The 27,617-nt window shown below is 40.4% G+C and overlaps 2 protein-coding genes across 3 annotated transcripts in view; one reads left to right on the forward strand and one right to left on the reverse strand.

Annotated features, from left to right (window-relative positions):
* Positions 1–27,617, reverse strand: part of LOC139302197 (MAM domain-containing glycosylphosphatidylinositol anchor protein 2-like) — a 154,264-nt gene that overhangs the window by 93,759 nt on the left and 32,888 nt on the right. The window contains exons 2-3 of the mRNA XM_070925817.1: positions 9,014–9,153; positions 73–247 (exon numbers count right to left, since the gene is read on the reverse strand). Of these exons, the coding sequence (XP_070781918.1) occupies positions 73–247; positions 9,014–9,153 (315 nt within the window). The remainder of the gene's footprint in view (positions 1–72; positions 248–9,013; positions 9,154–27,617) is intronic.
* On the forward strand, positions 25,051–27,561 carry LOC139302514 (low choriolytic enzyme-like). 2 transcript variants are annotated; one of them, XM_070926220.1, is made up of 8 exons: positions 25,051–25,122; positions 25,314–25,332; positions 25,448–25,489; positions 25,651–25,797; positions 25,914–26,031; positions 26,975–27,153; positions 27,248–27,329; positions 27,423–27,561. In XM_070926220.1, exons 1-8 carry the CDS (start codon positions 25,051–25,053, stop codon positions 27,559–27,561), a joined length of 798 nt encoding a protein of 265 aa, XP_070782321.1. The 2 variants fall into 2 exon arrangements, with proteins under 2 accessions (XP_070782321.1, XP_070782322.1); XM_070926221.1 differs by lacking the exon at positions 25,314–25,332 and having other exon boundaries at positions 25,453–25,489.

Below are 27,617 nucleotides of genomic sequence, written 5' to 3' on the forward strand. Positions count from 1 at the left end.
TTTAAATGAATGACATATATCCATGATGGACCATGTCCAATTTTGAGCCATGTAGGCCAACATCACACTTACAGTAGACGTCCACCCTGATGGACTTGATGGCCGGGGATCCAAGGCCGTTCTCAGCCTTGCAGTAGTAGCGACCTCCCTGGGTCCTCAGGATCTTTGCAATGTGTAACGTCTCGTTGAACACACTCGAGTCCTGGAAGCGGTCCGACACACTGCCGGCTGTCTTGGTCCATCGGATCTGGGAAGAACAAAGGGTAGATCTGACTATACTTCCAGGTCTGATTTCAGGTGTTCATCCTCTGGTCCACTTTGCATGCAACAGAGTGAGGGGTCAAACACAGCTTCAGATAGGAAGAAGGTATATAGAATAAATCAAGATGATACGGTTAATTCTCAAATAAAAACTGGTATTCAAATAAGGTAAAAAACACTGAAGGGGTAGGGGGTCATGAAGTAAATTTTACTAAGCTAAGCTAACCGGCTGCTGTCTGTGGTTTCAGATTTATCGAACAGATATGAGAGTGGTATCGATCTTCTCATTTAACTCTCGACAAGAAAGTGAATAAGCGTTTTTCCCAAAACATCAAACTATTCCTTTAAAAGAGGAGCAGATCAGAAAACTGGCAAAAAACATAATCAAATATAGCTATAAAACAAATGAAATTAGGAAAAAAAGGCCTGACTGTTTCAAATAATGGTCTGTTTCTCTCTGTAGTTGAGGTAAATAAAGGCCACTATATGAGAATTTGCAGTAGATTCAATTTAAGTTATTGTAAGCATGTTTGTTATATTGTCTTGTGTTTTTGAAAGAAATTGTATTCAATGCAATACACAGACGACTGACGGAGAACATCCTGTTCTTTTGTGAAATGTCACAGTAAAATGAGGATTTGAAAGCTAAAACTCTTCCTCTAACTTCCCTCTTTCCTCTGTTCCACACAAGACTGACCTCAGCGTGGCCTTCTCAGCATGAGTACCTTTCACTAACTGATGAGACCCAGTTAGCCCATGGCATTGAGGTGTAATGAAAGGTGAAATAGTGTGACTCTCCAACATGGGGTTGTAATTGACTCTTCATCATCTCCCTCTCCTGTCCTCATTAAAACATACAGCATGAACAGGTACTGTGACAACTCTGGCCTGGGGGCCACACAGCCAGAACTACGGAGCATAAAGCTCCATTCAATCCCTCAACCTAAGTAAGCCACAGATGGACTGGCTTTGCCTGCAGAGCTTCGCATATCTCTGTCTAGGCAGGGGGAGGGGGGGGGGCTATGAATTAGAATCCAATATCTCCACACTGTATGGTGTGGCATCATCTTGGATACTGATAACATCCCATTTTACAGAGATAGCATCAGATGGAACAGGGATATCATTGCATGGGGGGGATGGGGTTTGGGTGCTATCTTGGGAGATTGCCGCTGTGCTGTTCTAGCTGTGGGGTTTAAACCACGACGACTCCAGCCTGAGGTTACGACAGCTTGAAGTTTGGTCATTTTCCAAAAAGACGAGAGAAAGGAAATGAAAGAGTGGGTGGCCTGAAACCTGATAATGGTGCCATAGTCCAGGGGCTTTTTTTGGAGCTTGGGGCTAGAGGATGACAAGGAGAGGAATTCACATGCAGCAAAAGTTTATCAGAGGAGTTTCAGATTCTTTGTCTTGCTTGGGGTGTTACTGTTCAGAGTGGCAGAAATAAATTAGCTATCCTGAAACTCAAAAGACTGTGTGTGTGCTGTATTTCTCCCTTTCATCGACCTCTTGTAGACAGATCGTGCTTCTTGTCCCATCCCTTTATGTAGCCTTTAAGTGGATATATTACCATTAAAAATAAATGCCTCTAAATGAATACAATGCACTGAAAAGGCTTTACTTGGCCTGTTTCAAATGCACCTAGAGACATTGAGAGAGAGTACTCCATGAAAAAGCCCAAACTCAGCGAATGATCGATGCTAAAGCCCCACTGTTAGAAAATCTGGGGCCCTATTATGACAGTTAGGGACATCATGAGTTCAGCAAAACAAGCCCTAAAGTTAAATAAGTTATGCTTATAAATCAGATGGAGCAAAGTTTTCTGAATTGTGTGTCACTCTCCTACAGTTCTCTGGATCCCCTCATGCAAATACAAAGCAAGCTGGCTTATGGCGACCTCAGCAGAATTCAATATTCTCCCAGCTTATACCCCCAGTCATTTCCTTTGCCTTTTGTGTAAAGAGCTTTGAGTTTTAGGAAAGCGCAGTATCAATAAGTGCATTGTTAGAGTGACACTAAGAAGTGGGTATTCAAATAACGCTTCATACTTTCAAAAGGAAAGTGCTCCTGTTTGTTTCACGGGGGCAGAAGACCAAATTATTGGTGAGCTTTCAACTTTCCCTGTACCCTGAAGCTATTTTCAGTCCTCCACTCCTTTGACTTTTTACATCTGAGCACCTCTACCCACAGGGGGATTCCTGAAGTATGCCCGGTGAGAACAGTTTGACCCTCTTCACTCTCCTTAGTGCAATGCAAATACTCTTGATCTGAGAGGAGCTGGCGGATTTGAGCAATATGATAATTGCTCCTCCTAGCCCACTGGCAGCCTGGCTGGGTTTTTTGGCTATTTTTGCTGCTCCTTTCTTATTCCTCAGCTGAAACTCATAAGGAGCCTGCAAGTATACACTGGGGAATAAGTCAAACTGCCCAAGATGTACCACCCAGCCACTGTTTTATGGCAGAAATGAATTATTCCTGTCTGTCCCTTGCAGATGTATGCATATATTATTACCATGAAATGTAAAAGGGGTCTGGTTTTCATGTTTCGCCTCACATTGTTTAGAAAAAAGGAGTTGTGCTTTCACATTTTGCATATTCTATTTTTAGAAAAGCATCAAAAACATGACACCACTTAGTACCACAGGGGGAGAAAAAAGTCAATGCAGTGCCACAACGCCATTCCCTCTTAAATCACACCCCAATAGAAAGATCAACATTTGCTTACAAGGAAAGTAAAATCTCGTCTAGATTAGTATCCAACTGAAAATCCCAGCAGTGTTTGAGACCACACATGCTGCGATGTCACGGCAAGAGCTAATTAAAATGCGCCCAGTGTCTGTTGTTATGCAGGGATCATATGCTGGAGCACGCGTCTTCGGTGAATCTCCCATAATGCCTGCTGTGACGTTTCGCTCTCCCTAACTACAGACTAGTTTCTAATTGCTTGCCATCTTTTCTTTTAGGCACTGATGGTGGTCTGTGCCGCTCAGTGGTGCAGCCAAGTGTGGCTGAGCATGACAATCAAGCGATCAGAAGAAGCAACGGGGGGTCCAAATCACAAATTGTGAGTGCAAAGACTCTACAGGTCTGTATCAGAAAATACTGGCCCTTGTAAAATACAGATGACAACGGGAAACACGCTGCTGTGAAGTCTTTGATACTGAAATGAAAAAACAGGAACCAGAATCGGATAGGGAACGCACGAAGACAAATATAAAAATGAAGTTAACCAGCTTTTATTTGCCTTGTTGAACTACATACAGTATGTTGAGTGCTGCAGTTTAAGTCACTTTTAAGACGAGTGAGTGCAAATCACTATGGTTGCACTGGACAGGGTGTAGTTAAAGGGGAAACTCGTGCCTCTTCTGATACTGCAGTTAGTATGGCAAACTGTGAAAAAATAGACGGCTAAATCCTGTTCAAAAAAGCACCATCTGCTAAAGACACCAGCACTGTAGGCTAACTGTCATGGGAGCATCCAAAACAGATCACATACTCCAATTGGTCTGTATAAAGCGAAATGTCCCAGGGCCTGAGGTCAGCTTATTTGTACTTGCTGACCCGTGGCGCTGCGAGTTGAATCTGGCCAGCCAATAATTGAAACAAAAAAAAAAGGTGTTTGCAATGTGGTGTTGCTGGCTATTGGAGCCTGGTACTCAAACAAAGTAGTGTGGACATAATGGATGGAGGCCAGGGCAGGGGAGACGGGGGCAGATGGCTTCATCATCAGGGACTCTTTGATGTCTGCTCACGGCATCAAAGACAATGAATGAAGCCGGAGAACTGTGACCGTGAAAGTATGAACAGATAAAGCTGTACATGTATGTGGTGTTTTGATACAGAGACAAAGACAGAGTGAGACAAAGGAAAAGAGTCTTTATATTTAACGGAGGCAATCTGAATCTAATATCAATTTTCAGTATCGATTATCATTATTATTATCATTAATTTTCTGATTTATTGTTTAATCCTTTAATCTATAAAATGTCAAGAAAAAAGTAAAGAAAATACAGAAACCCCGGGTAACAACTTCTAATTGGATTGATATTCAATCTCCATCGATATAAAACACAGAAAAACGGCAAATCCTCCCATTTGAGAAGCTGTAACCAGCTGACGTTTGGCAATTCTGCTTGATAAATGACTCAGTGAACAGAATTGTAGTAGATTTACTTCATGTTCATCGACTAATTGATTAATAGACTAATTGTTTCAGCACTAGATAGAGGGAGATGAATGAAAGAGACAATGGACATGTTTGTTTGACATAGAGAGGAATCGACGAAGATGTCTTCACACATTAAGAAGGCCAATTCAGAGTCAAAGAGAGAATTAAAAAAAGGCAAGAGGTTTTTGAGTCTTTATATTTGATAGAGGTATTTCATAGTCAATTAATCGATGAATTAATTTTCCACAGATTCAATTAATCTTTTAATCTATGTCATGCCAAGATGACATTTTTAAATTGCCATGGAATTTAGGACATTCATGTTCCCCACAGGATGAATTGAACTAACTTTGATGATCCTCTGACTTCATCTGGTGTCATCATCAAGTAAAAAACTTTAATTTTCCAAATCCTTTAATTATGACCAAATGCCTGCAAAACTAATGACATTTTGTACTCTGTGTTTTGTGCTAATTAGCAAATGTTAGCTATTTTAGTATGCTAAAACACTAAACTACAATGGTGAACCTGCTAAACATCAGCATGTTCGCATTGTCACTGTAGCATTTAGCTCAGCCTACAGTCTCCCAGAGCTGCTGGCATGGCTGCAGAATCTTACTCTTGTTGTCTGATAAATTACGTGAACGATTCATTTATTATCTATAATCGTTGTTGATTAATTCGGGGTTGACTGACAATTTTTTCCAGCAATACATAGAAGGAAGCGACAGAGCAAGGGGATGGACATGCTAGTGTTTTACAGAGATGAGAAGCAGAGAGTGAGGGAGAAGTGCTGGCCACCAACTAAGATTTGCTGTTTTATCCTTCTCCTCAGAGAGCCAAGTTCCACAAATCCTTCCAGTGACCTCTGCACTATACATCTATGAGCATTTTACTCCACTGTCCCGCCACCCCCGAGCCTGCCAGATGCCAATAGTCCCAGTCTTCCTGCACAGCCCATAGTAACACCTTAAAATGCCAAACCCACGAGGCACAGCGGAAAAGCACATATTATACGGTGTGCGGGTGACTGACGGAAACGTATATTTATTTGACAATTAAATGGGAAGGCAGACAAGTGCTGCCGTTGCCATGAATGTGTGTGTGTGTGTGTGTTGGATGCATGTATGATTTTATTATTAGAAAGCCTCTGTTTTTCCTCTGAGGTGGGTGGGCGGATGTGCACGAGACTGACAGAAAGGCCCACTGTGAGGAAGCTGCTGCCTGGTTGGATACAATCCAGAGACTCCATCAGTAGAAAGGCCTGAGGGGCGTCTATGTAATTTAAGAAGTGTGCATATTGATAGACATGTGAAGAATTAAACGGTGGCAAAATTGCCAACCGTGGCCCCATTTACTCCGCGGCTGGTCCTTTGTGGTGCTGATGTTGGTACTTGGCACAACACCCCTCGGTAAATGTATTATTGCAGGAGCTGGTAGTATCTCAAAGTCAGGGAGAGAGACTGAAATCTGGACAGTAAAGAGGAAAAAAGCAATTTTGTGATTTGCTAATGCAGAACTAATTGAAGCCATTTACAGTGATCGAGTAGTGTGACTTGGCCCCCTGTGATATTGTGGTGCAGATGGAAGAGTGTGGTTTAAGTTACTGCTGGTGTGGTGGTTGTTCAAGGAAACAAAATTGAAAATGATTCCACAGATAGGAAAGACTTCTTTTCCATTAATCTTAGGTGTAGATCACAGGCGGCACAGGGGCAGGCTTACGGGGCTTAAGCTCTGAATGTTTTCAGCAAAGCCCAGAATCTTTTACTGTTCATCACGCGTGGCAATTTTTGTACTCGACCCATATCATCACCACGAGGGAACCAATGTGTTTTGAACTATGTGGTCGGAGCGAAGCGCTTATGGAACGGAAAACAGAACCCCTCCCCTCCCCCGTGTAGGAATTTGACATGTCCCCACCAAGGTGCTAATGACGTGTCCCAATCAATATTGTGAATGATCTCATATGAGTTTGTCATTTCAATTGCACATGAATTTACTGGTAAGGTCTATGCAGAGCTGTCAGGTCTATTTTAATAAAAAAGTGAAAGAGCAAGATATGATGTACCTTACCTGATGATTGGACAACCCTCTGGCTATACTACGCACTGTCAGTAACGCCTGTGAGATGACTGAACGGTGGCAAGTTTGAAGTGGTTGGTATTTATAGTTAAACTCTTCAAACATCACTGGATAGAAAATAATATCTTTGCTGGGTTTAACTAACATCAATCAGTTGATTTTCAAGTTTAAAGTTAGACGTGAGGTATTAGTGAGTTAATTGGTATTCATTGCTCAAACATCTCATTTTAACATTGATGTAAATGCCAAAAGCAAAAGATGGAGGACATCAGTTCCTTTTTTCAGAGGAACCAAAGTGTCAGCAACAGCTTAGCTAATAAGAATGTTCAAAGCAAACAATTATATTATCATCTGTCTGTGCAGCATTAATTCTTAAGTAAGATTGTGCCAGAGATGCTCAGTATACATACAGTAGTTTATTAACTAACACCATCCTTCTCCAATCCCCCTTTTCCAAGTTTATTTTTTCTTTCCATGCATCAGTTGTTTCGTTGTATGAGTTGTGAAGTCCAAATCAACGGACTGAAAGAGAGGACACAGAATCTCCAGGGAAGTTTTACGGTGGATAAAAGCAGACAGTTGGTTGAAACAGAGTAACACATTTCCTACTGATTAGTTTTCATTCATTTTCTTGTGACATGTTGTTTTTTTTACATTATGTTTTTTTTTGTTGAAAATCTATCACATGCGATAAAACAAAACATAATATATCTTTATAAAGTCAGAAAAATAAATCTGTACTGTATGATTAGTTATGTAACCAAATACATAGAGCAAACATTTTGCAGTATCAAGGTCTGTGTGTGTGTAAGTACAGCATGTGCATGCATATGACATGGAAAAAGAAGTAGAGAGTACACACACACACACACACACACACACACACAAACCAAACCTGTGCCCATGCCATTAATCAAGTTAAGACACATTGAAAGTGCGCTACAACCTTTTCAAAGAGTACCGATAACTCTCCCCCCCCCAACATATGCTCTTGAAAGATGAAGAAACTCCACTCAATTAAAATGTGGAACTTTGGGGGCAAAGAAAGACTCGGAACATGTTCTGCGGATTAATATTTAATTCTAATGAAAAGATGAGCCGTTATTGCTGTATTAACTCGCGAGTCTGTTTTCCGATGAGGTCACATACCCTTGTGTTTTTCCACCAACATCACAAAACCGGCCTTAGGTCTACCGCCACCCCAGATAACCTCCTCAGCTTCCGAAACCACTCAGAATGAGTGTGCGCTGCCCGCCGGTCCCATGCCACTACCAGAGGGGGGACAAAGCTGACACATCCCAAAGTCCGGAGAGACACAGCCGAGACCCGCTGTGCCAGGGGATCTGTGTGAGTCTCATAATGACTCCGTTTCAAAGGAGATCCTGCCTCTCCTGCCACAGCCACGCAGGGCTTTTGATCTCCCACTCTTCCTCTCCTCTTCCCCCTCCCCTCGCTCTGCTCTGTTTTTCAGAAATTCTAATTAAGAGGAAAGAGAGCGATGATGAGTGTGAAGTTGTTCCCCTTGACGACAGAGGGAGATGAACGGTGTGTCTGAACCTCTCGCTAATTTAAGAGGTCTCACCTTTTCAATTGAAATATAAAAATCAATATGCTCTTTTGCTTTGGCATCCAGAGGGGAAGTGTACAAACTAATGGCCCTGTCTATCGATCAAAAGGGGAATTATATGAATTAATGTAAATGAGCTCAGTCCTGTCCGGAGATAGTGCTGAATTCTGTCATTTGTGTTATCAAGCAAATTGGAAACAACATTCGATAACGTTCGAAAGGTTAGTGTGAGCAAATCCTGCCCAGATTAATATGAGAACAAAATGTGACGGTCAGGTAATATTATGGCAGAGCTGACATTTATACCTGGTTGTTATTTTGTCTAACCAAGCATCTTGTTTCTGCTCGTTTCTTACTTTTATCATCATATATTTTTTTTTTTACTTCTTATATTTGGATGAGAAAGGCAATAAGTGGAAGGCACAACAAGAACTAATTAAAAGCCTATTTTCTTCAGAAAAAAGGTGGAAGGTTTTTTAATTAGTTCAGATCACAACAGTAAATAAAAGAGTTTGAGAAAAACTCTTCTTCAGATTCCGAGGACCCATGTGCATTCACATGACCCAGAGTCTTTCTACTGTGGCCTGTTTCTCACTCGTTACAGTTTTGTTTTGGCAGATGTTTCAGCTGTTTTGTTCCCGTATCTCATTAGACTTGGGGAGCTTTCATTATCAACATGCAGGTGCACAAAGCAAGCTAAACCATCAATAATTAAAGGATTAAACTTTTAAGCTGTTTTAGTGCAGAGGTACGTGGTGTGCCACTCAATGACGCTAATATAGAGTTAAAAGGAAGCTGCTGAAGGAGAATGAGGAAAGGAGAACCAGGCAGGAAGGAGAGATGAAATTAGCATCCTGTCCCATGATTCCCTTGTGTGGCTATTTTTGTCCACGCTGTCAGTTAAGGGCGGACAAAAAAGCTACAGAGTTCCTTACCTGCGGTCGAGGATGTCCCGTCACCAGACAGGTGAGCTCCAGGGTCTCTCCCTCTCTGATGGTGTAGACTCTCTCCGTGTGCCTCTCCTCCTCCACATTGCAGGCATGCCCTGAGTGTATAATGCGGACAGTTGGAGGTGCTGCGGAGGAAAAAGCACAAAGCGCCTTAGCATTCCGGTCATTTCTGAAGGAATGAGCAGTTTAGCACAACAGATGGTGTATTGATTAAGAGGTTGTCTCACTGAAAACAAGCGATTTCGGCCATGTTTGTACTGCACACAACAAACCAGAGGTATTTGTACAAGAAAAAGGAAAAAAAAAAAGAAGATTTGACACACATTTTTCTTTTATAGCGCTCTCTTTGGTTTAGCTTTTCAAACATTGTTATCAAATACAAAGTCGAGGAAGGGTGCTAACGATGTAGTTTTTTCAGAAGTGACTTGTGAGAGTAGCACTGTCACAGACAAAAACATGCGGTACTGATAGAGCTTGTGCTGCCAAATGTTTTGTCAAGCACTGTTAAAAAAATGGTATAAGACAGGTTTTATTTCTCTTTTAATCTTGAGCAAATCTTATTTATGTCAAGTATGTATTTTCTCTGTAAGCAGCATTATTTAGTGCAAAACGTTTTTCAGTGTTTCATGTTTCTTTTTTTAATTTGCACTAACAAAGATGAAAAATAGAAAAACTGCAAGCAACATCTTTTCTTCACTGTATTTATCCATGCATGCATGTAAGGTGTTAGTATAAAAATATGCACTGGTATTTTAATTGGTTCTTAAAGGCACAACGCACAATTTAAACAAAAAGGTCATCCCACCACCAAAAATCAAATCACAAAAAAGTGACCCAAAGTAAACCTATCACACTCAGATTAACTGACAGGTAATTTATAATCACAAGTGTTGAATGTCCCTATATACGTTTCATTCATGTATGTGAATATACATCAACTTTATGTGATTTATGTGATCAAAAACTACAGATTGGGCCTTAAATTAATCCAAACTGAGAAGGACTTGAGTTGCCTGATGCTACTTCAGGAGTATTCATATCATGAGAGGTGTCAAAAGCCCATGATTCATTTCTGGCATTTTGAGTTAGTATTTGAACTTGTGACCCTCTACAGTGCACCAATGCACCTTGGCCCCAGTCACACTATCTATTTTTAGAGGAAAAATTGCAGTTACAGTGGAGAAAATAGATTCTGTAGTTGTGGCGAAAGCAGTGATCAATCAGTATCACTCCACTTTGATTCAAAGTGACACTCAATTTGCATGTTAACCAAATTAGCCAGTGTAAGCGGCAATAATTCAAATGGGGTGTCAAGTAGAAGACCAACTGTAAACAATTGATGGCCGGCCTCAAAACAAGTAATATTTTTCATTCCCTCCCCCTTATCCTCCTCACTTCCTTGGTATGGGAACCTATCAGAATGAATTTACAAATCAGTGTAATTACATGCCAGAAGATTAAAATTAAAATTAAAAAAAATCAACAATATGTTGAAAAACACTGATGGTCTCAAAAAAAACCCAACATTTGTAAATGTCTTAATGTGACTTCACAAAATTTCAATAGTAACCTAAATATTCTCAACTGTCATTAGACAATATGGAGAGTGGGTGTCCATGTTTAAATTGGTGGCTATCTCATTTTGGAGCAGAACTCATCATTTAGCACATTGATTTTAGCACATCATTTCCTAATGTAATGCAATTAGGGATGTAAAAATGCCAGACACTGTGATACTGCTGTTCAGCAGCACAGGCATACTGCAGTACTTGTGCAGGGCAGAAAAACGCTCTCTCCACAGCTGTCTGTCCATAGCTGTAATTACTGCACTGAGGTTTCTCTCCACCATCACATGACCCTTGTGAGACAGTAAGGACATTTCATATCTGTCCACCACCCAACATACAGTGAGACACAAGGGGTGGGGGTGAAACGGGAGGAACGAGTCGTCTTAGGTAAATTGCCCAAAACGCTCAGTTCCAGTGGGCTGTGAAAGCATGTAACCGACCCCTGACAACACTAGCATCTGCTAAGCATTTATTCCTCTCCAACTTACATGATTAGTGAAGAGGTTTGGGATGAGACGATTTAGAGAGCGGATACGGGATATGATTAGGCGGAGGAGTACAAATTGGTGAAAGAAAAAAAAAAAAATCAAGCAGAAATCACGAGGAGCCGCAGACTGTAGTGTGCCTTTCATGTTGGAGAAGCAGTTTCCTGTGCGGGCCTCTCTCGGCAGACTCAGCCCCGGCAGCAGACTCAGTTCTACCTCTATGCTGCGACGCTAATGAGCGTGGCGACACTCCTCCCTAACGCTGCATTGGGAGTCTCAGCCAGAGTGTACCCTTGGCCACGCAGTAACCACTTGTCCCTCCCTGTTACCAACCATGCTGTTTGTCTCATTCAGCTTGTTAGCTTAATGCCCCGGCGCTCGTCCTGCCTGCCGAAATGCTACGCAGATTGATGAACTTTGATACGGCTGCTAAATGGCTACTCATAAAGCCTTGTTGGACTATTCTTGCTCTTACCCCTTCGTTGTCTTCCTCTCTGCATTTGGAGATGAATACACTGGTGGTGAATTCCATAGGGGGGGATAAGGGCTTGAGAAATAGGCTCAGTGTAAGGGAGCTTCACGCAAGGCTGCCACTTGAAACAAAAAAGGCTTAGAAACAAGACCCCAGGGCACTAGCTGAACAAAGTACTAATGCCATTTACTCCAATGAGCCAGTATCTCTGCAGCATACTATCAGTCCTGGAGGAAAGTAGGGAAACACCCGTAATTAATGATCTTCAACTGCTATAGCCGCTACTGCAACAGCTACACACACACATAAACACACACTTGTTCTTTATGCAGACAACACTAAGCTTAGAGAGACAAAAGCAAATAACCCTCTCTTAACCGTACATAATGAGCACCATAATGTTCTTGCATATCCTTGTATAACAAAGACCTGCTCTCTCTGATGACTTGGCCCAAAGCATGAACTAAAATCGGCGTCATTACTTCATAATTTCCTGTTTGTTTAGATTTCATGAAAGCCACTTGATACCCTACTGACAGTAACTACTCATAGCATATTCAGAAAAGACATCTATGAATGGGTAATGAGACATTAATGCACTGGGATTTGGGCTTGCATAAAGTGAGATGTCAACGTGCTGACAGGTTCGAGATAAAAGATGTCCTGGTTGAGGGGATATGGGCGATAGACAAAGCTTTGAATACATCATAGCAGGCCAGACACAGCCCATACAAGTTCATTATGTGGACTAGGAATCTGTCTTATGCACTGGGAATGTTTTGGTGTCCTTAAGGCATTTCCTTTATCATGACACATTTTTAATATTTTAAATTGTGCATTGTTTACATTGATGTTTGCTTGCTAGCATTGTTCTTCTTGTGCATTGCTATGTTTCTCGGTGCATTACCGCCATCAACAGAATAGCCTGAAAATGACGGCACCGCATGCTTGTTTGCTTGCATGTGCATCCAAACACCCACTAGTTAAAACATTGCTCCACAGCCCCATTAGTGGTCAAAAACTCCACAGGGTGGAAACAAAAGCACAGAAATATTATTTGCTAAATGTACTTCAAATGTCCACAGTAGGAGTACTCATTATGTAGAATGGCCCCATTCAGAGTGTTATGTTAACACAAACAGTATATTATATTACTGGATTATTATTATTATTAATGCCTTAATGTGTAAGCAGCCTTTCAATGCTGTAACTGGCTCAAATTGAGCTAATTGAAATGATTCTATATACTGTTATAGTCTGATTGATAACAATGCCTCATATTTCATAATATGATCATATGTTTTGTATGTAAAAAAAAAAGAAAAAAAAAAGACCTGCAAAGTAACTAAATACATAACTGTCAAATAAATAGAGTGGAGCAAAAAGTATAATATTTCCTTCTAAAATCTAGTGTAAGTAAGTAAGTAAGTAAATGCAGTTTTAGTTACTTTTCACCACTGATAGTCCTTCAATAAAAGACGTCCCTTTGCAAATAAAGATTTCTGTAAAATGTGGGGCACAGCAAATTAACCCCAGCAGTCCCTTAAAACATCTGTTTGTGTTATCAGAGGCGTCCTTCAACATTCTTTAAGATTCTATTAAAAAGTTACATTTACATGTTTATGGCCAATTAATCAATAATCGACTTGATTAAACGCACCTCCTTCTTTGCCCCCTATTTAACAAGATGTTAAATGAGTGAGTGGTCATGTATGTTGAGCAGCAGCGCAGAGGTCGTTTGGGAGCAATGAGCCAAAAAATACAATTCTGCTGGTGGCACATTTGGATGTTAATTAGCTACTTTTTCTGATCTTGTTTTTTTCCCTGCTGGTTGGGGAATTGGCACTGGCATAAGAAGCACATCTGCCACTCACTCTGATGTGAGAAGTGCAAAACAGTGCAGGGGGGGGTTGTCAATGCTACATATTGAGTGGATCTTTACAGTCAAACTAATGCAGAGTTATTCTGAAATCACTTGTTTATTTGCTCTACAAGCACTTGTGATTAAACGGCGTTGTTGCTAAATGTTGAGCAAATGTTGTGATGAACCTGTGGGTAAAGATGTGAAATTTGCATAAATGTGCATCTCAGGCTGTAGTGTCATTCCCCCACACTCCCCCAAAACCATCCACCCACCCAACCATCTGCAGGCACACACACACTCCAACACACACACACAGCTTCCTGATAGCTATAAGTCTTTTTTTTTTTTTTTTAAGGGAAGCGGAGGAGCTGCAGGCTAGGAGCCGGAGTCTCAGATGTGCTTCTCCTTTTTCATTTCATTATCTAATTTCCATAACAGTGACATCATTTCCCCCTCTGCAGAAACACACAACAGGGAGAGAAAAGGTAGGAGAGGGAGAACAAGAGACTGCCTCTGCACATACAATTGTCCTTGTTAGACTGTTAGTTTAGGGCTCTCTCGTCATCTTCACTCTGTACATGTGTGTGTGTCGTGTTTGACTGTGCATTATGTTCTTGTGTGTTGAATGAGCGGCTCCCAGTGGAACGCCTAGCCTTCTTTGGCCTCTGTTGGGGGAGATGGAGACAGCTTTATCCACTACCGCCAATGGAGATTAAATTGGATTTGGCTAAAAGCAGCCTTGTCACCACGGTCCTGGAGTGCCTGAGTGGCAGAGGGGGTTCTTGGCAATGGTAGAGACTCTAAATTTGACAAACAAATGAATGTGAAAAAAACTCCAACAGCTGGGGCTCGTTGTCGCTATGGGCTTAATGTCCTCAGACCAACCCCTCAGGACCACTAACCATATCCTGCTAGTTTTCTGGCTCCATAATCACCTTCTCAGAATGGGAGAACCAGATAGTGAGAAACAGGAGAGAGTGAGAAACAGAAGGAGAAAAACATTTGCAATATGCATACAGTAACAATTCTAAAAAATAATAGTTTTTGTTATCACGTCAAACTCCTTATTAATTCTGTACCAGGACCACTGGAATACATTTCTAGTTTGTTATAAAGGGACTGTGGGGTGGAAGTCAATTTCAGCTGTATGATAAAACTGCACAATGCCAACACAAAAAAGCATAGTAACAAAATAAGTTCAGCATCATTAAGCTGTTGAAACAAGGCCAACACAGTCATATCAGATGTTGCCCACATCCCAAAATAATTTTGAAAAAATATTCAAAAACTGGTCACCCACCACCTGTTGATGATTAATACCTCTTTCACATATGATCTCTGCTAATGATGATGAACACACATTTAATCCGTATTGGATTCATTCAAACAGACTTCAGTCCCAGGTCACACACATCACTGCTTAATCAAAGAATTATAACTGATCTAGTAGAGATAAAAACTGTCGACTGCGCGAGTGCATGACACTGTGTAAATGCTCAGTGCTTATGAAAGGAACTTTTTATTTGTAAGAAGATTATCTTATTTCTTTATTCAAAAGCGTACACTCTTATGTTAAAATATCTTTAAATCAGCATGAATTTTTTCTTTTGGCTACTTGGGGGCAGTGGAACAAGCTTTAAACACAACAATGACATATTATCATTTAACAAAGTTGTTATGGAAACGGGCTAGCAACTGTCCTTTAAGCAGCTAAATGCTCCCCGATGTTCACCAGCTAGTCGCTAACTTTGTCGTTGTTGTTTGGTACAGGGAAGACAGTGTAAAGTGAGTTTATGAGTTTATTTTTCAATCCAATTAGCCGCCGGCTGCTGCTGCTGGAAACAAGGTCGGTGAGAGCGGAGGGACTCAACCAAAACAGTAAAACCAAAATAATGAGCTGTAATACTAAAACTCTCAGTACAGCTGACCATTTCTGTCACTACCGGTCACTCCTTTCACATTGCACTTCATAATTTGGTCCACTATTAATATAAAAATATTGAGCTTTAAGATTGAAAGTATCACAATGTATGACTCAACCAAAGTCTATTATAAGGTTACGGTAATCCTATAATACATCTTTAGTGACCATATAGTAGTTATTATAGCACTAGATTGATATCATCTCCCTCCTTTTGTACCGCAGCCGAGCTGACCCATCCATATTAAATTTGTACGTGACTCATGTTATGGTTAAACACAGTACTGGCTGTGTCCTCTCGGGTGATGCAGAACACTGGCATTGATTATATCACTGTGCATTCAATGGATTTTAACTTTGACAATGGGTACACATAGTCCATTACCAAAGGTGTCACACAATGAATTTTATTATTTTCTATGCTTTCCCCCCATGCCTTACTTGTTAGAAAGACTAAGCTTACACTACACCCGGCCCTTCCTACTATATAATTGAGAAGAAACTCATCCGTGGGGTCATCCATGTGTGTAAGGCCTTGAAATGGTTTGCCAGCAGCACATGCATATTATTACATCAGGGGCTGTCAGAGCGTATTGATTACACACTGTAATGCACTCGCATGCACTCCTCGGCCTACACTGTTATGGTAAATGAGACCGTGTATAGATCTGGCTTCGCACTATCAGCACAGATCATCTATCACACAGTGTGTACTGAAAAACACAGACATTCATACGGCGCAGAGACTGCAGCGTCACTGAAAACACAACAACAGGCCTGTCCAGCTCAGACAGTCATTATTAAAATCAAGAGAGACATGTCAGGTGGTCTGTTTGTGGCACATGGGGTCAAAGTGAAGCTTACTGTCATAAACTGGGTACTTGAGTTGGAGATAGCTCATTAACACAGCAGAGGGCTTCGTTTTTTTGTTTCACAAAACAAACTATGCACAGCTGTGGCTCTCAGAGGTGCTATTTATAGAAAACAGACACAATCATACAAACTCATACCCATGAGCACACACGTTGACACACACCTTGTTACTCTTAAATTAGGCCAGTGTGAAGCTGCCAAAGCCCTGCTGAGAAGAGAAGAGACTGTGGAGGGTGAAGGCGGGGAGATTTAGAGGACATTTCATCAATTCATCTTTGCTGGAACATTTCGGCACTCCACAGCAGGGGTTATGGAGCTTGACTGCATACAGCTGCATCCATTATGTTCATGCAAGCTTTATATCATGCAAACTATCTTGAGGAAATGATACAAAAATCAGCCTGGTTTCATCTGATGTATTACTTAAAGCTGATTAGTAGATACTCAGTTTTTACTCCAAACCGGAACAGCGCAGAATATCAGCTGGAACGCTGTGAGATGCACTTTGTTGTTCGCCTTGAAGCAGCACTGCGATGGTACTGTCTCTGTCCATGGTGCTGAAGCATATAGCATTTGTTATTTTAGCCATGCAGCGAGATCCCACAGCAAAAACACAGTGATGCCTCCTGCCTACACACAATGTAAGCATCAAACCGACCAAACCAAACAGGCAGAAATGAACTAATGTAACACTGAAGGCTTTTTCTACCTCAGCACATGCGTAGATATCACTCAATGCATTAGAGTCACCATCTTGGATTCACTCTTCCTGGGTTTGCTTCACTTATATTCACACATATTACCATAAAAGATTAATCCCCAACATTTTTGATATGAGCTCTACTATGAGTAGCTGTGTTGCAATACAAGATTCCAAGTAGCGCTGAAACAATTAAACATTTGCTGTTTCCAGTTTCTCAAATGTCAATATTTGGTGGTTTTCTTGGTTCTTCTATGATAGTAAATTGTTTGAACTGTTGGTCGGACAAAACGGGCAATTATACAATGTATTGTACGATGGGAATTATTAACTTTCTAACATTTTAAAGATTCAATCATTAATTTGTTAATTAATAGAGAAATTATTTGCAGATTAATTAATAACCATGGTAAATGGTAAACCTGAAGCCACCTGTTTTTAACCTTCCTCTCATTCATGTACAGTCTTCATTGGGTACAGTGAGATGCTTGAAAGTTTGCCGGCATGCATTGCATAGGACTTTTTTAGCACTGCAAAGAAACACAAAAGTGTTTGAAACACATTTTCTCTGAGACTATAAAGAAAAAAATCTAAATTTCATAGAATATTATTCAGTTCAACCACCAACACTGCAAAAAAAATAGAAATAAAATGTTCCACTTTTTTTTTAACTTTTTTACATTTAGTAGACCTTTTTCACAGCTGACATTCTGACTTATCTTAGCAGAAGAATCACAGGTGTAACTAACAACGTTCATTCGGGTTCAGTTCCAAGTGTCCCAGTAAATCATGCCAGCGAGCCAGCATGCACCATACCAAGGCCTGGAATTAGCTCACCTTATTGTTATGAATTACACCGGTGTTTTTGTTGCTATGACATGTCAAAATGTCTTCTGTGAAACAGGTCTATAGTAGCCTTAATCTTTTTTAGAAAATATATATATAAACATTCTCAAGCTTCTCCACAAACTAAAAAAGCATCTTATTTTAAGAGCTGTGTTTAAATACATGAAATATAATATAATAAAATATTGTGCAAGAAAAATGGTGTACAACTACAGAGACTTACAGCAAAAGTATCAGCCGAGTTTGCCATAAAATGTGTTGTGAAAACGGGGAAGAGGAGGGACTTTAAAGTCTGTTTGATTGAAAATTGCTTGTTTTCTTCTGGAATTCAGGTGCTGTTAGCTCTTTTTGCTACTTCAACTGATGAGCGCTGCAATGTTGAACAAGGGTTTAATGAATTGGTAGATAACATAAAACATGCAAAATCAGGCACAAACAAATACTCTCACACACATTACCTTGTACATTTTACGGAGAAAACAGAAAGCTTGAGTACTACTAAAACCTCTGTACTATCTTCTGATCTAATGCCGATGTCAACTTAAGGCGCTGGCATGTGTTATGGGCCCATTAAACTGAACATGACCAGAGATCACTGAATACGTCCTTGGCTCGTGTAAGCCAGCACAGGTTTATGAGGAATAAACTTATAGGCATTTACGAGTACATGCTGGTAAATTTAGAATCTCATTAAAGAAAGACCTCGACAGCTCATGGTATTATTAAGAAAGGTTGTCAAGCTGAGGTGGAACTATATTTTGCCTACCAACAATGCTACACGGTCAAACACTCAGTATCACAGCATGACAGCCAGAGTATCAGAGTGTTACAGTTAAGTAAGCCTTTGTGGGTTTTTCCTATCCCATTCTACCAGTCTCTCCATTCACGGTGCCACATTGGCATAGTGGGCCTGTTGTGGCAGTTTGATTTCCCTAAACAACACTAATCGGACATCTGTAGGGAAGGATAAAGCCCAGATTGGCTGTAACCATGCAGCAGTTCTCTGTCGATAGGTCTAACTCTGGCCAACACTCACACGATTGGCTGACGCAAGGCAGCAGCTTTCTTTATGGTTGGCTAGCAGCGAGCCAGCAACAGCTCACTGAGGATAGAGTATCTGGCAACCCTCTGAAGATTGGGTGCTGCCCGCCAAGAAACTGTCTGATGATTGGCTGTGGTGACTCCTGAGTGAACTGATTGTCCTATCAATGCCCACAGTGCAGGCTGGCTGACAGTGCTGCCTGCTGGCTGGCTTTGCAATATGCAGCTATCCATAACACCTCCAGGGGGCATATGTCCATGTCTTTGAGTGTGTGTGAAAGTGTGTGTGACTGTATACCATCCATAACTTTTCCATTGGGGTGTGCATCTAAGCCCAGCCAGCAGGCTCTAACACCTCATTATTCTAAGCCAGGCAGGAAATGGGTTTCAGAGATCTCTCACTGAGCTATGCTCTTGGAAACGAGGGCTACATGTCTACCAATATCAGCAGCAAAGACATTGGAAATGCCTATTTATTTCAAGTTAGCCACGGCAGGGCACTCCACCAAAAATCAAAACCAATTGACGAGGCATGTACTGTAATATCACCAAACACAAACTGTTACAGTCTTGTGCAAATTAATTTGGGTCTGAGGGTTTTTGAGATTTAATGAATTAGATTTTTTCCACCGAGTCTTGTGAACTGAAGGGTGCTTATTCCATGTGATGTTAAATACAGCTCAGCAAAATTCTGAAGATGAAAAATAGCACAACCTAAAGCCTCATTAAGGGTTTTTCTACATTTGGGTGAAAAACTTAAGTTAGTTAGCTCATATGCACTGACTGGGGTATTTAAAGGAGGAGGTACGCGAGGTGGCAGAGGAGAAGAAAATTAAGAGACAGAAGAAGAATAAGAGTTTTATATTAAACAAAATGAAAAAAACTGCATACAGTGTGAGATTTCTACTTATTCTGTATGCATTCTGAACTGAAAACACTTTACATGTTGTTTTGTCATCACACATTTTGTCACATACAGTATTTTAGACATTCACATCAAAATAGAAATGTAACAAAATGTTCAAAAAACATGTTCACTAAAAAGATTTGTCATTCTTGAAAGATAAGTTAAACAAAATAATAACCAAGCTGATTTCACATGACTAACCAATAACTGGAAGAGCCACTCCATTAAAGTACACAAGTGTATCATGGTGAAAGATATTACAGACCTTATCTTATATTCAAAGAATGCCTTTCATACCTTGCTTATGTTTCCCCACCACCTCCAGTAACTTGCTCACCACATAACGTAGCAAAAATGTCAAAAGAAGGTGGTTTAAAAACATCCTCATAAAGCAGGCTAGACAGATACAGCACTCTGTAATTTGATACGATATACTGAGCACTAACAGTGGCCACCTTAAACTGGATTAGCACCACCCATTAGCCTGGGTGTGACCAAAGCCAGCTATACAAACATCAAAACAACCCGTATAATCAAAGTTAACCCAGTACAGCCCTACTGTTTTGTACCTAGAAGCAGGACTTATATATAGTATTGTCATGTTATTTACAATCCCCAGTTCCTCACAACACACAAGGCAGTTTTAGCAGTATGTGCATTAGTAGTAAGACGAAGTCATGCTTGCGGCTCTGTGAGGCAGTACTTAGGCACAGTGGTGCTTTGACCTAAATGCTAACATGCTCACAAGGATGTTTAGCAGGTATAATGTATGTGTATGTTAGCATGCTAATATCCACTAATTAGCAATAAAACACAAAGTACAGCTGAGGCTGATGGGAATGTCATTCTTTCTGCAGGTATTTGGTCATAAACCAAAGAAAGACAAATTCAGTTTAAGAAGAGATCACCAAAGTGATCTCAAAGCAAATGGGTACTAAGACACAATCAGTACGAGACAAAAACGAATGATCTGGATCCCTCTAATCATTTCTAAATCATGTATTTGACTGGAAATCCAGCATATTTGCCTCACTTATATTCAGCTTTAGGATATTCACACGAAAGCCTCGCCCTATTACATTATATATTGAGCACAATGTACTAATATATTGTAATATTAAAGCTTTAGTGCTGATGTCTACAGGACATACAGGAATAATGACCAAAAAACAAGCTTTTCTGTCTATGGAAGACATGCTTCCTTAAACTAAGGTTGAGAGGAACATATTTTTTAAAATTCTAGTTTATGAATGTTCTACAAGTTAAAATAAATACATAATCTACAGTGAAATGCTAACAGAATGGGTTCATATCAGGGGCTGTAGCCTAGAGGAAGGGAAATGGGCTTTCAACCACTTCTCTAACATCATCAGTTCTGGATGGGCTGGGAAAACGTGGGTGGGAAAAATGGATGAGTCACACTCTTCCCTCCTTTAACACCATTTTGGAGGTACCCTTGAGCAAGGCATTTATTGGGTTAGTGGCAACCAATAAAAAGAATGGACTGGGCGGGATGCAGTTTGAAATGATTATTTTGGAGTTACCAAAATACGATCTGTTTAACTGGACCCTTTTGACCAGACAAGCAACAGACCCTCGTTCTCTCGTTTACTACATATTCTCTTTACTCTCACTGCTATTTCTCTCAGCACAAAGATCTTGTATTGTTTAATTTTCCAATCCACCCTATAAAGCACTTGATATCTCATCCATCAAACACAATTATTCCCTGAATGGACTGTGCAACTGGATTGTGGCTTAATCAATTGCATTACTACAATAATACACCTGATTTAATTTACAATTTGCATGGCTCTTACAAGTCTGGTAATTCACACCAATTAAGATGTTGTTCATATTCAACATATTTCTTCCTGTCTGAATGTCAATTAGTATGAACAAGATGTTTACCTTCTCAGATTGACTCCAGTATAGAGAACAAAGACAGAGAGAAAAAAGAGACAGGCGGAGAGCTACTTTTAGAAAGTCTTCAAAGAAAAAAAACAAATAAATCCATTACTGTGAATTACTTACGCTATAAAAAACAACTTGTTACCTGCAAACGTTCGAATAGATTTTATTATTTTAAATTAGTCAGCTAGTGAGGAAATAACAGAAAAAATACGTGACTTATTCGAAGATTTGCTTGTAAAAGTACATAATGAGCTGGATCACAGGGGATGCTCTATATGAATGCAGTGTACAAAACAGTGAATTGTTATTTGGACGTACAGTCACATGCAGAGCCAAAGGCGAGTAAAGGGAGAGTTAGGGCATCAGTGTCGGGCAGGACAACCAACTGTAGGAGGAGAAGGAGCCAGAGTGAGTAAGAGGCAGCAGAGCAGGCTAATGTGTTTCAGTTCGCAGGGTGGTTATCATGGCAGCGGACTTCCTGGCACACACTCCCACTGAACGCCAGTGCAGTGATTCTAAATGTTAAGCACATTGTTTAATAGTCCATTACGTAAATTGATATTGCTCATTGACTGTTGTCCTTGGCTGCCCACGTAGTGTCAGAGAAGAAGACAGAGATGTACTCCAGCGCAGTGGAGGGCTAATAGGGTATACCATCACTGTTGTTTGGTGTTCAGGAACAACGTGCCAAAACTTCCCATCTGCTCTGCTTCCTCCCACCTCACAAATCCACCTCCTAATACTGTTGAAGTCACCATGAAATGAGAAATATAACATCTTGTGCAGGGCTGCAACAAAGTATTAGTTTTGTTATCGATTGATCTGGCAGATGGTTTTATCTAGAAAATAGAGAAAAATGGCCATTACGATTTTCCAGAGCCCAATGTGTTGTCTTTAGTTGTCCACCCAACAGCCCAAAATCAAAAGATATTCAGTTTTTACACATTTACACAAGCAAGTGAAAAGTGCTACCCCTACAATCAGAAATGTGTTGAATTACAGGCATAAAGCACAATTTAAATGCTGTTCCCTGCCGATTTTGAAATGTGGTTGAAAGGAGCAGGATCATAGTTGAGGTTTAAGTCCATCAAACCCACCAAAAAGAAAAGCATAGAAGGAGAAAGGTAAAAGAATGAAAAATAAAGCTAAATGTGATACTGGGAAAGTCTTGCGCTATACTTTTACTCTGACAACTGATGGTTTTGTGAAGCCTCTCCTCCGCTTAACAAAGTGCAGACGTTTGGAGAGAAATAAAAAATCTTTTATTTTTCTGTGAGTAGCTCTAGACTGACAGCCAATTGAATAAGATCTACTTCCCCCTGCAGTTGGAGAGGCATTAGGAATAAAGCTCAACCAAATGGATGGGTCATACATCATTGAGCATTACTCGTGCTGCGCTGTGTCTCTAAAACACAAATTGGATTACCTGTGCACCCACGCGGATCACCCCGAATTGGACAGGCACGGACATACAGGCAACACACACACACAGAGGCATATACCCATGCATGTGCAAAATGCATGATGCAAACATTGTAAAATGTACAAATCCATAGGGTTTTATTGGACTTGCAGTAAATGGAGTTCACACACACACAGCACCTGCAGTCAATCAACACACACACACACACACACACACACAAAGAGTGCAATTTTTGTTCCCCGATAATAAATGCCACATTATCGTGATGTACAGCGGAGGACCACATCATATAAAGGTTGCCGTGATGGAATCTCCGTTTGAAGCTGCCGGCCTTGACATGCAAAATCAGATCCTAAAACTGTTTATGGCGCCATGAAGCCAGACAGCATCCCTCTTCTCTTGTAAACAATCCACTGGAAGCTGATGATTTATTAGCGAGGCATCCAATAAATCTGAATACTCATCTCTCTAAACAGCCCATTTCTGCATTTGGAGTTTTTAGAAGGCTGTTTTTTTTTTGTTCATCACAGTCTGGAGGCCAAGGCCCGGTCTTTCCAGCTGAGATCATCACCAATGCAGTGGCAGCGCTTCTATAATGAATCCAGGACTTTACAGCCAGTCACTAATTGAGCCATTATTATTATTTGAAACAACACGTTTTAAATGAAGCTGCACAACAATTGGTCACATCCAGTGTAAACTAAAAAGCTCTTTGTGGAATCTAAAGGGTTGTAAAGGCCACAGCAGCTGTTTGGTTTAATAGGAATGAGTTATTCTTTAAGAGATGCACTGACAGTGTCTGTAGCACTGGAGTTGTTAGTGATCAAGCTATTAAGTGCTCATACTGGGATCAAAAAGCAAGTTTGTTCTGATACCAAGAGTGAAATAAGTTGCTCTTTGGCAAAATAAAATAAAATTTTCTAGAAGAAAAACACAGCAGTGTGGGGAGTCGCAGCACAGCAGCTCCAAACCAAAGAGATGATCAGAGTAGTGGAGCAGCTGAGAAAACAGAAATCAAATAATAATCTTGACTTTTACTTCAAATTAAAGTTTTACTTCTTAAACATTCATGCAATTAATCTAAGAAATTCATACAAAATCTTGCCTGAAAATCATGTTTTAGGGACAAAAAGGAACCACAGAGCCAACAAATAGTTATGTATTCACAGAGAGAGTTTTCTTTGTCATTCGTGGACAGTGTACTTTGCAGTTATTTGACTATTTACATGTTGGTGTTTATGGTACTGTGCTAAATGTCTTGTCTTGTCCTAAGGTGACGTCTTTAAATTCCTTGTTTTTGTTCGACCATCAGTCCAAAACCCAAAAATATTCAATGTACTAGTATGTATGACAAAGAAAAGCAGCAAATACTCACAATTGAGAGGTTGGAAGCAGCAAATATTTGGCAGTTTTTCTTGAAAGATTACTGTACAGATTAATTAATTATAAAACTAGTTGCAGTTGATAATCGATTCATTATTTCAGCTCTAATTTAAAACACCACATACTATAAAACAGCACTCCCTATTTGTTCTTCACTGAAATATTCTTATAGTCTTATTTTTTTAAGGAAACGGTTTAACATCATTACCACGTCACCTCAACCTCAAAACATTTAATAGGAACATGGCATTGTTTGTTTCAAATGGTGTATCTGTTATTTTTGGAATAAAACTTTCAGACAGGCCCAGATCTCATGTGCGAACCCCCTGCTGGTTAAAAAGGCCATCTGAAATCTGATGCTAAACAAACTGACAGCAGCCTGTGGTCATTGTAATCCCCTCAGAATAAGATTATCCCTGTGTGGAAACAGTGGGCCAGGGTGGGCAGGTCGCTCCCATCAGCTGTGTGTCTAAGACGGAGCCCATTGAACACCTACCACTAATCTCTGTACACAGTCACAACCCCGACGGCCTGCATATAAACTCAGCCCCGACTGGGCTTCAGCATCAGTCCTCGGTGAAGCCTCCGAAACGACATCTTAAGCATCTGTACCTTCAGACAAAAAATGGACCTGAAAACAACGGTTTCTCTTCTGCTGCTCCTGCTTCTGGGCCTCTGTAACGCTCACCATGACAATGTAAGAAATAACTCAATAAATATAGAGTAGAACAGCTTGTATGCACTGCACTTGTATGTCTGTAATCAATGAAACATTTCTCAAACGATTGGTGTCTATCTTTATCCAGATCCTCGCATTAGACTCTATACTACTGTAAAATGTGAAGTGAAAGTGAAATTGTTCATTATTTCCATTTTTTCTTTTCACAGGATCATGGTGATGATAATGGTAAGTGACCAAACCTAAGTGCATCTATTTGCAGCCTTGTCTAACACATCGAATCTATCAGATATAACTGTGTGTCATTATAAAAAGTTGTTTGACCTCTGGTTTGCTTCCATAGAGAAGGAAGACATCACCACGACTATTCTGAGGATGAACAATGGTGATTATTTAATCATGATCCATTATTAGTGCAGATTTCCAATATTCAGCGATAGAAACCACATGTAGTGGAACACATATTTGAACACAGCGATTTCTTGCTTTGATTTTACTGATGCTCTGACAGTTAGATTAAAAATGCATTTTCTTTTCTCCTAATAGGATCTAGTGATTTTCTGCTGGAAGGAGATGTGATGATTCCAAAAACCAGGACTGCGATGAAGTGCTTTAATAAAAAGTACAGCTGTCTGTGGCCAAAGTCTGCTAACGGGAATGTGGAAATCCCTTTCCAGATAAGCAGAAAGTATGGTAGGTTTTACCTTTTAAGGTGCTACATTAATGGAACTGGATCCTGCAGATTAACGTGTCTTTCACATTCTGAACCGATGATGTTACTGATGAACTTCTTTTATCCACAATTGCAGACAATGCTGAGAGGAATGCAATTTTAAATGCCATGAAGGACTTTTCTTACAAAACCTGCATTCGCTTCATTCCACGTGCAACTCAGAGAGTGTACTTAAGCATTGAACCAAGATCTGGGTAAGTCAATGGGCCAGAGCTCAGTTATGAGTAGTTTGCTCCTGATCCTGATCAGAGTCTTTTAATATTGAGTATCTGCAAACCAAATCCAATCCAGTATTTGCTTTTGTTTATTTTTGTCCTTCATATCACAGCTGCACAGCACACTGAGGCTACAGTAACATTTCATTCAAATACAGTAACATTAGTGAAGCTATCTAAATCAGTTTGACAGCAGAACAGTTCTGCATCTTAGGCTTTCTTTGGTGGTTTCGTGTAATATTTTGAGTAGTGCCCTCTAGTATTTAGTACATCTGTGCAGAGGAGTGTCAGTACAAAGACACACAACATGACTACAAAGAGATGCAAAACAACTACAAAGAAGGAAAAGAAAAATGACTAATGACTGTAATAATTTTGTATCACTATCAGTCTGGGGGTCTTGCTCCTATGTAGGAGGGGTGGGGTGGGTGGGCTTTTACATGTATATGCCCATGCACACAGGTTAAAGCTGCAGCATGCATCTTGCAGCATCATTCTTGCTTTCAACTACGGCAGGGAGTGCTTTTTTTTAATCCATCCCTCTTCCCTTCAGTTGGTCAAAACGCTACCCAAACATGTGTCAGTCTCTGTGACCTCTCTACCTGGAAACAGCAAAAAGTCAGAGTCGACCATCAGCTCACAACCACAGCTTTAGAAGCGAGAAAAAACAGTGAACTGCAAGTTTAGCTTCACTGCAGCAGTTTTTGTCTGTTGTTTGAATGATGCATCTGTAGTTGACAGCCTAAACTCGGCTCCCACCTATGCTAACTGCAAAAAAAACCCTCCCCAAACATCATCAGAAAGCTAATTATTTCAGCATGTACACACAGGGCCGCTGATAATGTAAATTACATTAATTTATTAATCAAATGTCAAGATGCATGTTGCATATCAATTATCTCTGTCTCTCTTCCACTATTAGCTGTTCCTCTTTGCTGGGTCGTATTGGAGACAGGCAGGTGGTGTCACTGCAGAGGTTTGGCTGCATTCAGCACGGCATCATCCAGCACGAACTGTTGCACGCTCTCGGTTTCTACCATGAACACAACCGGAGCGACCGTGACCAGCACGTCAAAATCAACTGGGAAAACGTCATTGAATGTAAGAATCTCACTGCGTCATAAATGACTGATTGATTCAGATTGATATATTTCTTAGTCTGTTAGCTATTTATTGATCTTTTTTTTGTCACCAGATTTTGTGTACAACTTCCGGAAGCAGGACACGAATAATCTCAACACTCCTTATGACTACTCCTCTATAATGCAGTACGGAAGGTAAGGTAGAGCAGAAACATTACACCGCATCAAATAAGCTATAATTCTGCTCTAGAAACACATTTCTGAATTATTCTTTGTCCAAATCTGTAGAACTGCCTTCGGAAAGTATGGAGCGGAAACCATAACTCCCATCGACCCCTCTGCTTCCATCGGGCAGAGAGACGGCCTGTCCAACATCGACATTCTCAGGATCAACACGCTCTACAAGTGCTGGAATTACATGGGATAGAGGATTACTGCAGTATGTTTCAATTTTGACGTGATACTTGTATTTCATGTGACAGT

The sequence above is a fragment of the Enoplosus armatus genome, chromosome 19, assembly GCF_043641665.1.
Source record: "Enoplosus armatus isolate fEnoArm2 chromosome 19, fEnoArm2.hap1, whole genome shotgun sequence".
Taxonomy (NCBI): Eukaryota; Metazoa; Chordata; class Actinopteri; order Centrarchiformes; family Enoplosidae; genus Enoplosus; species Enoplosus armatus.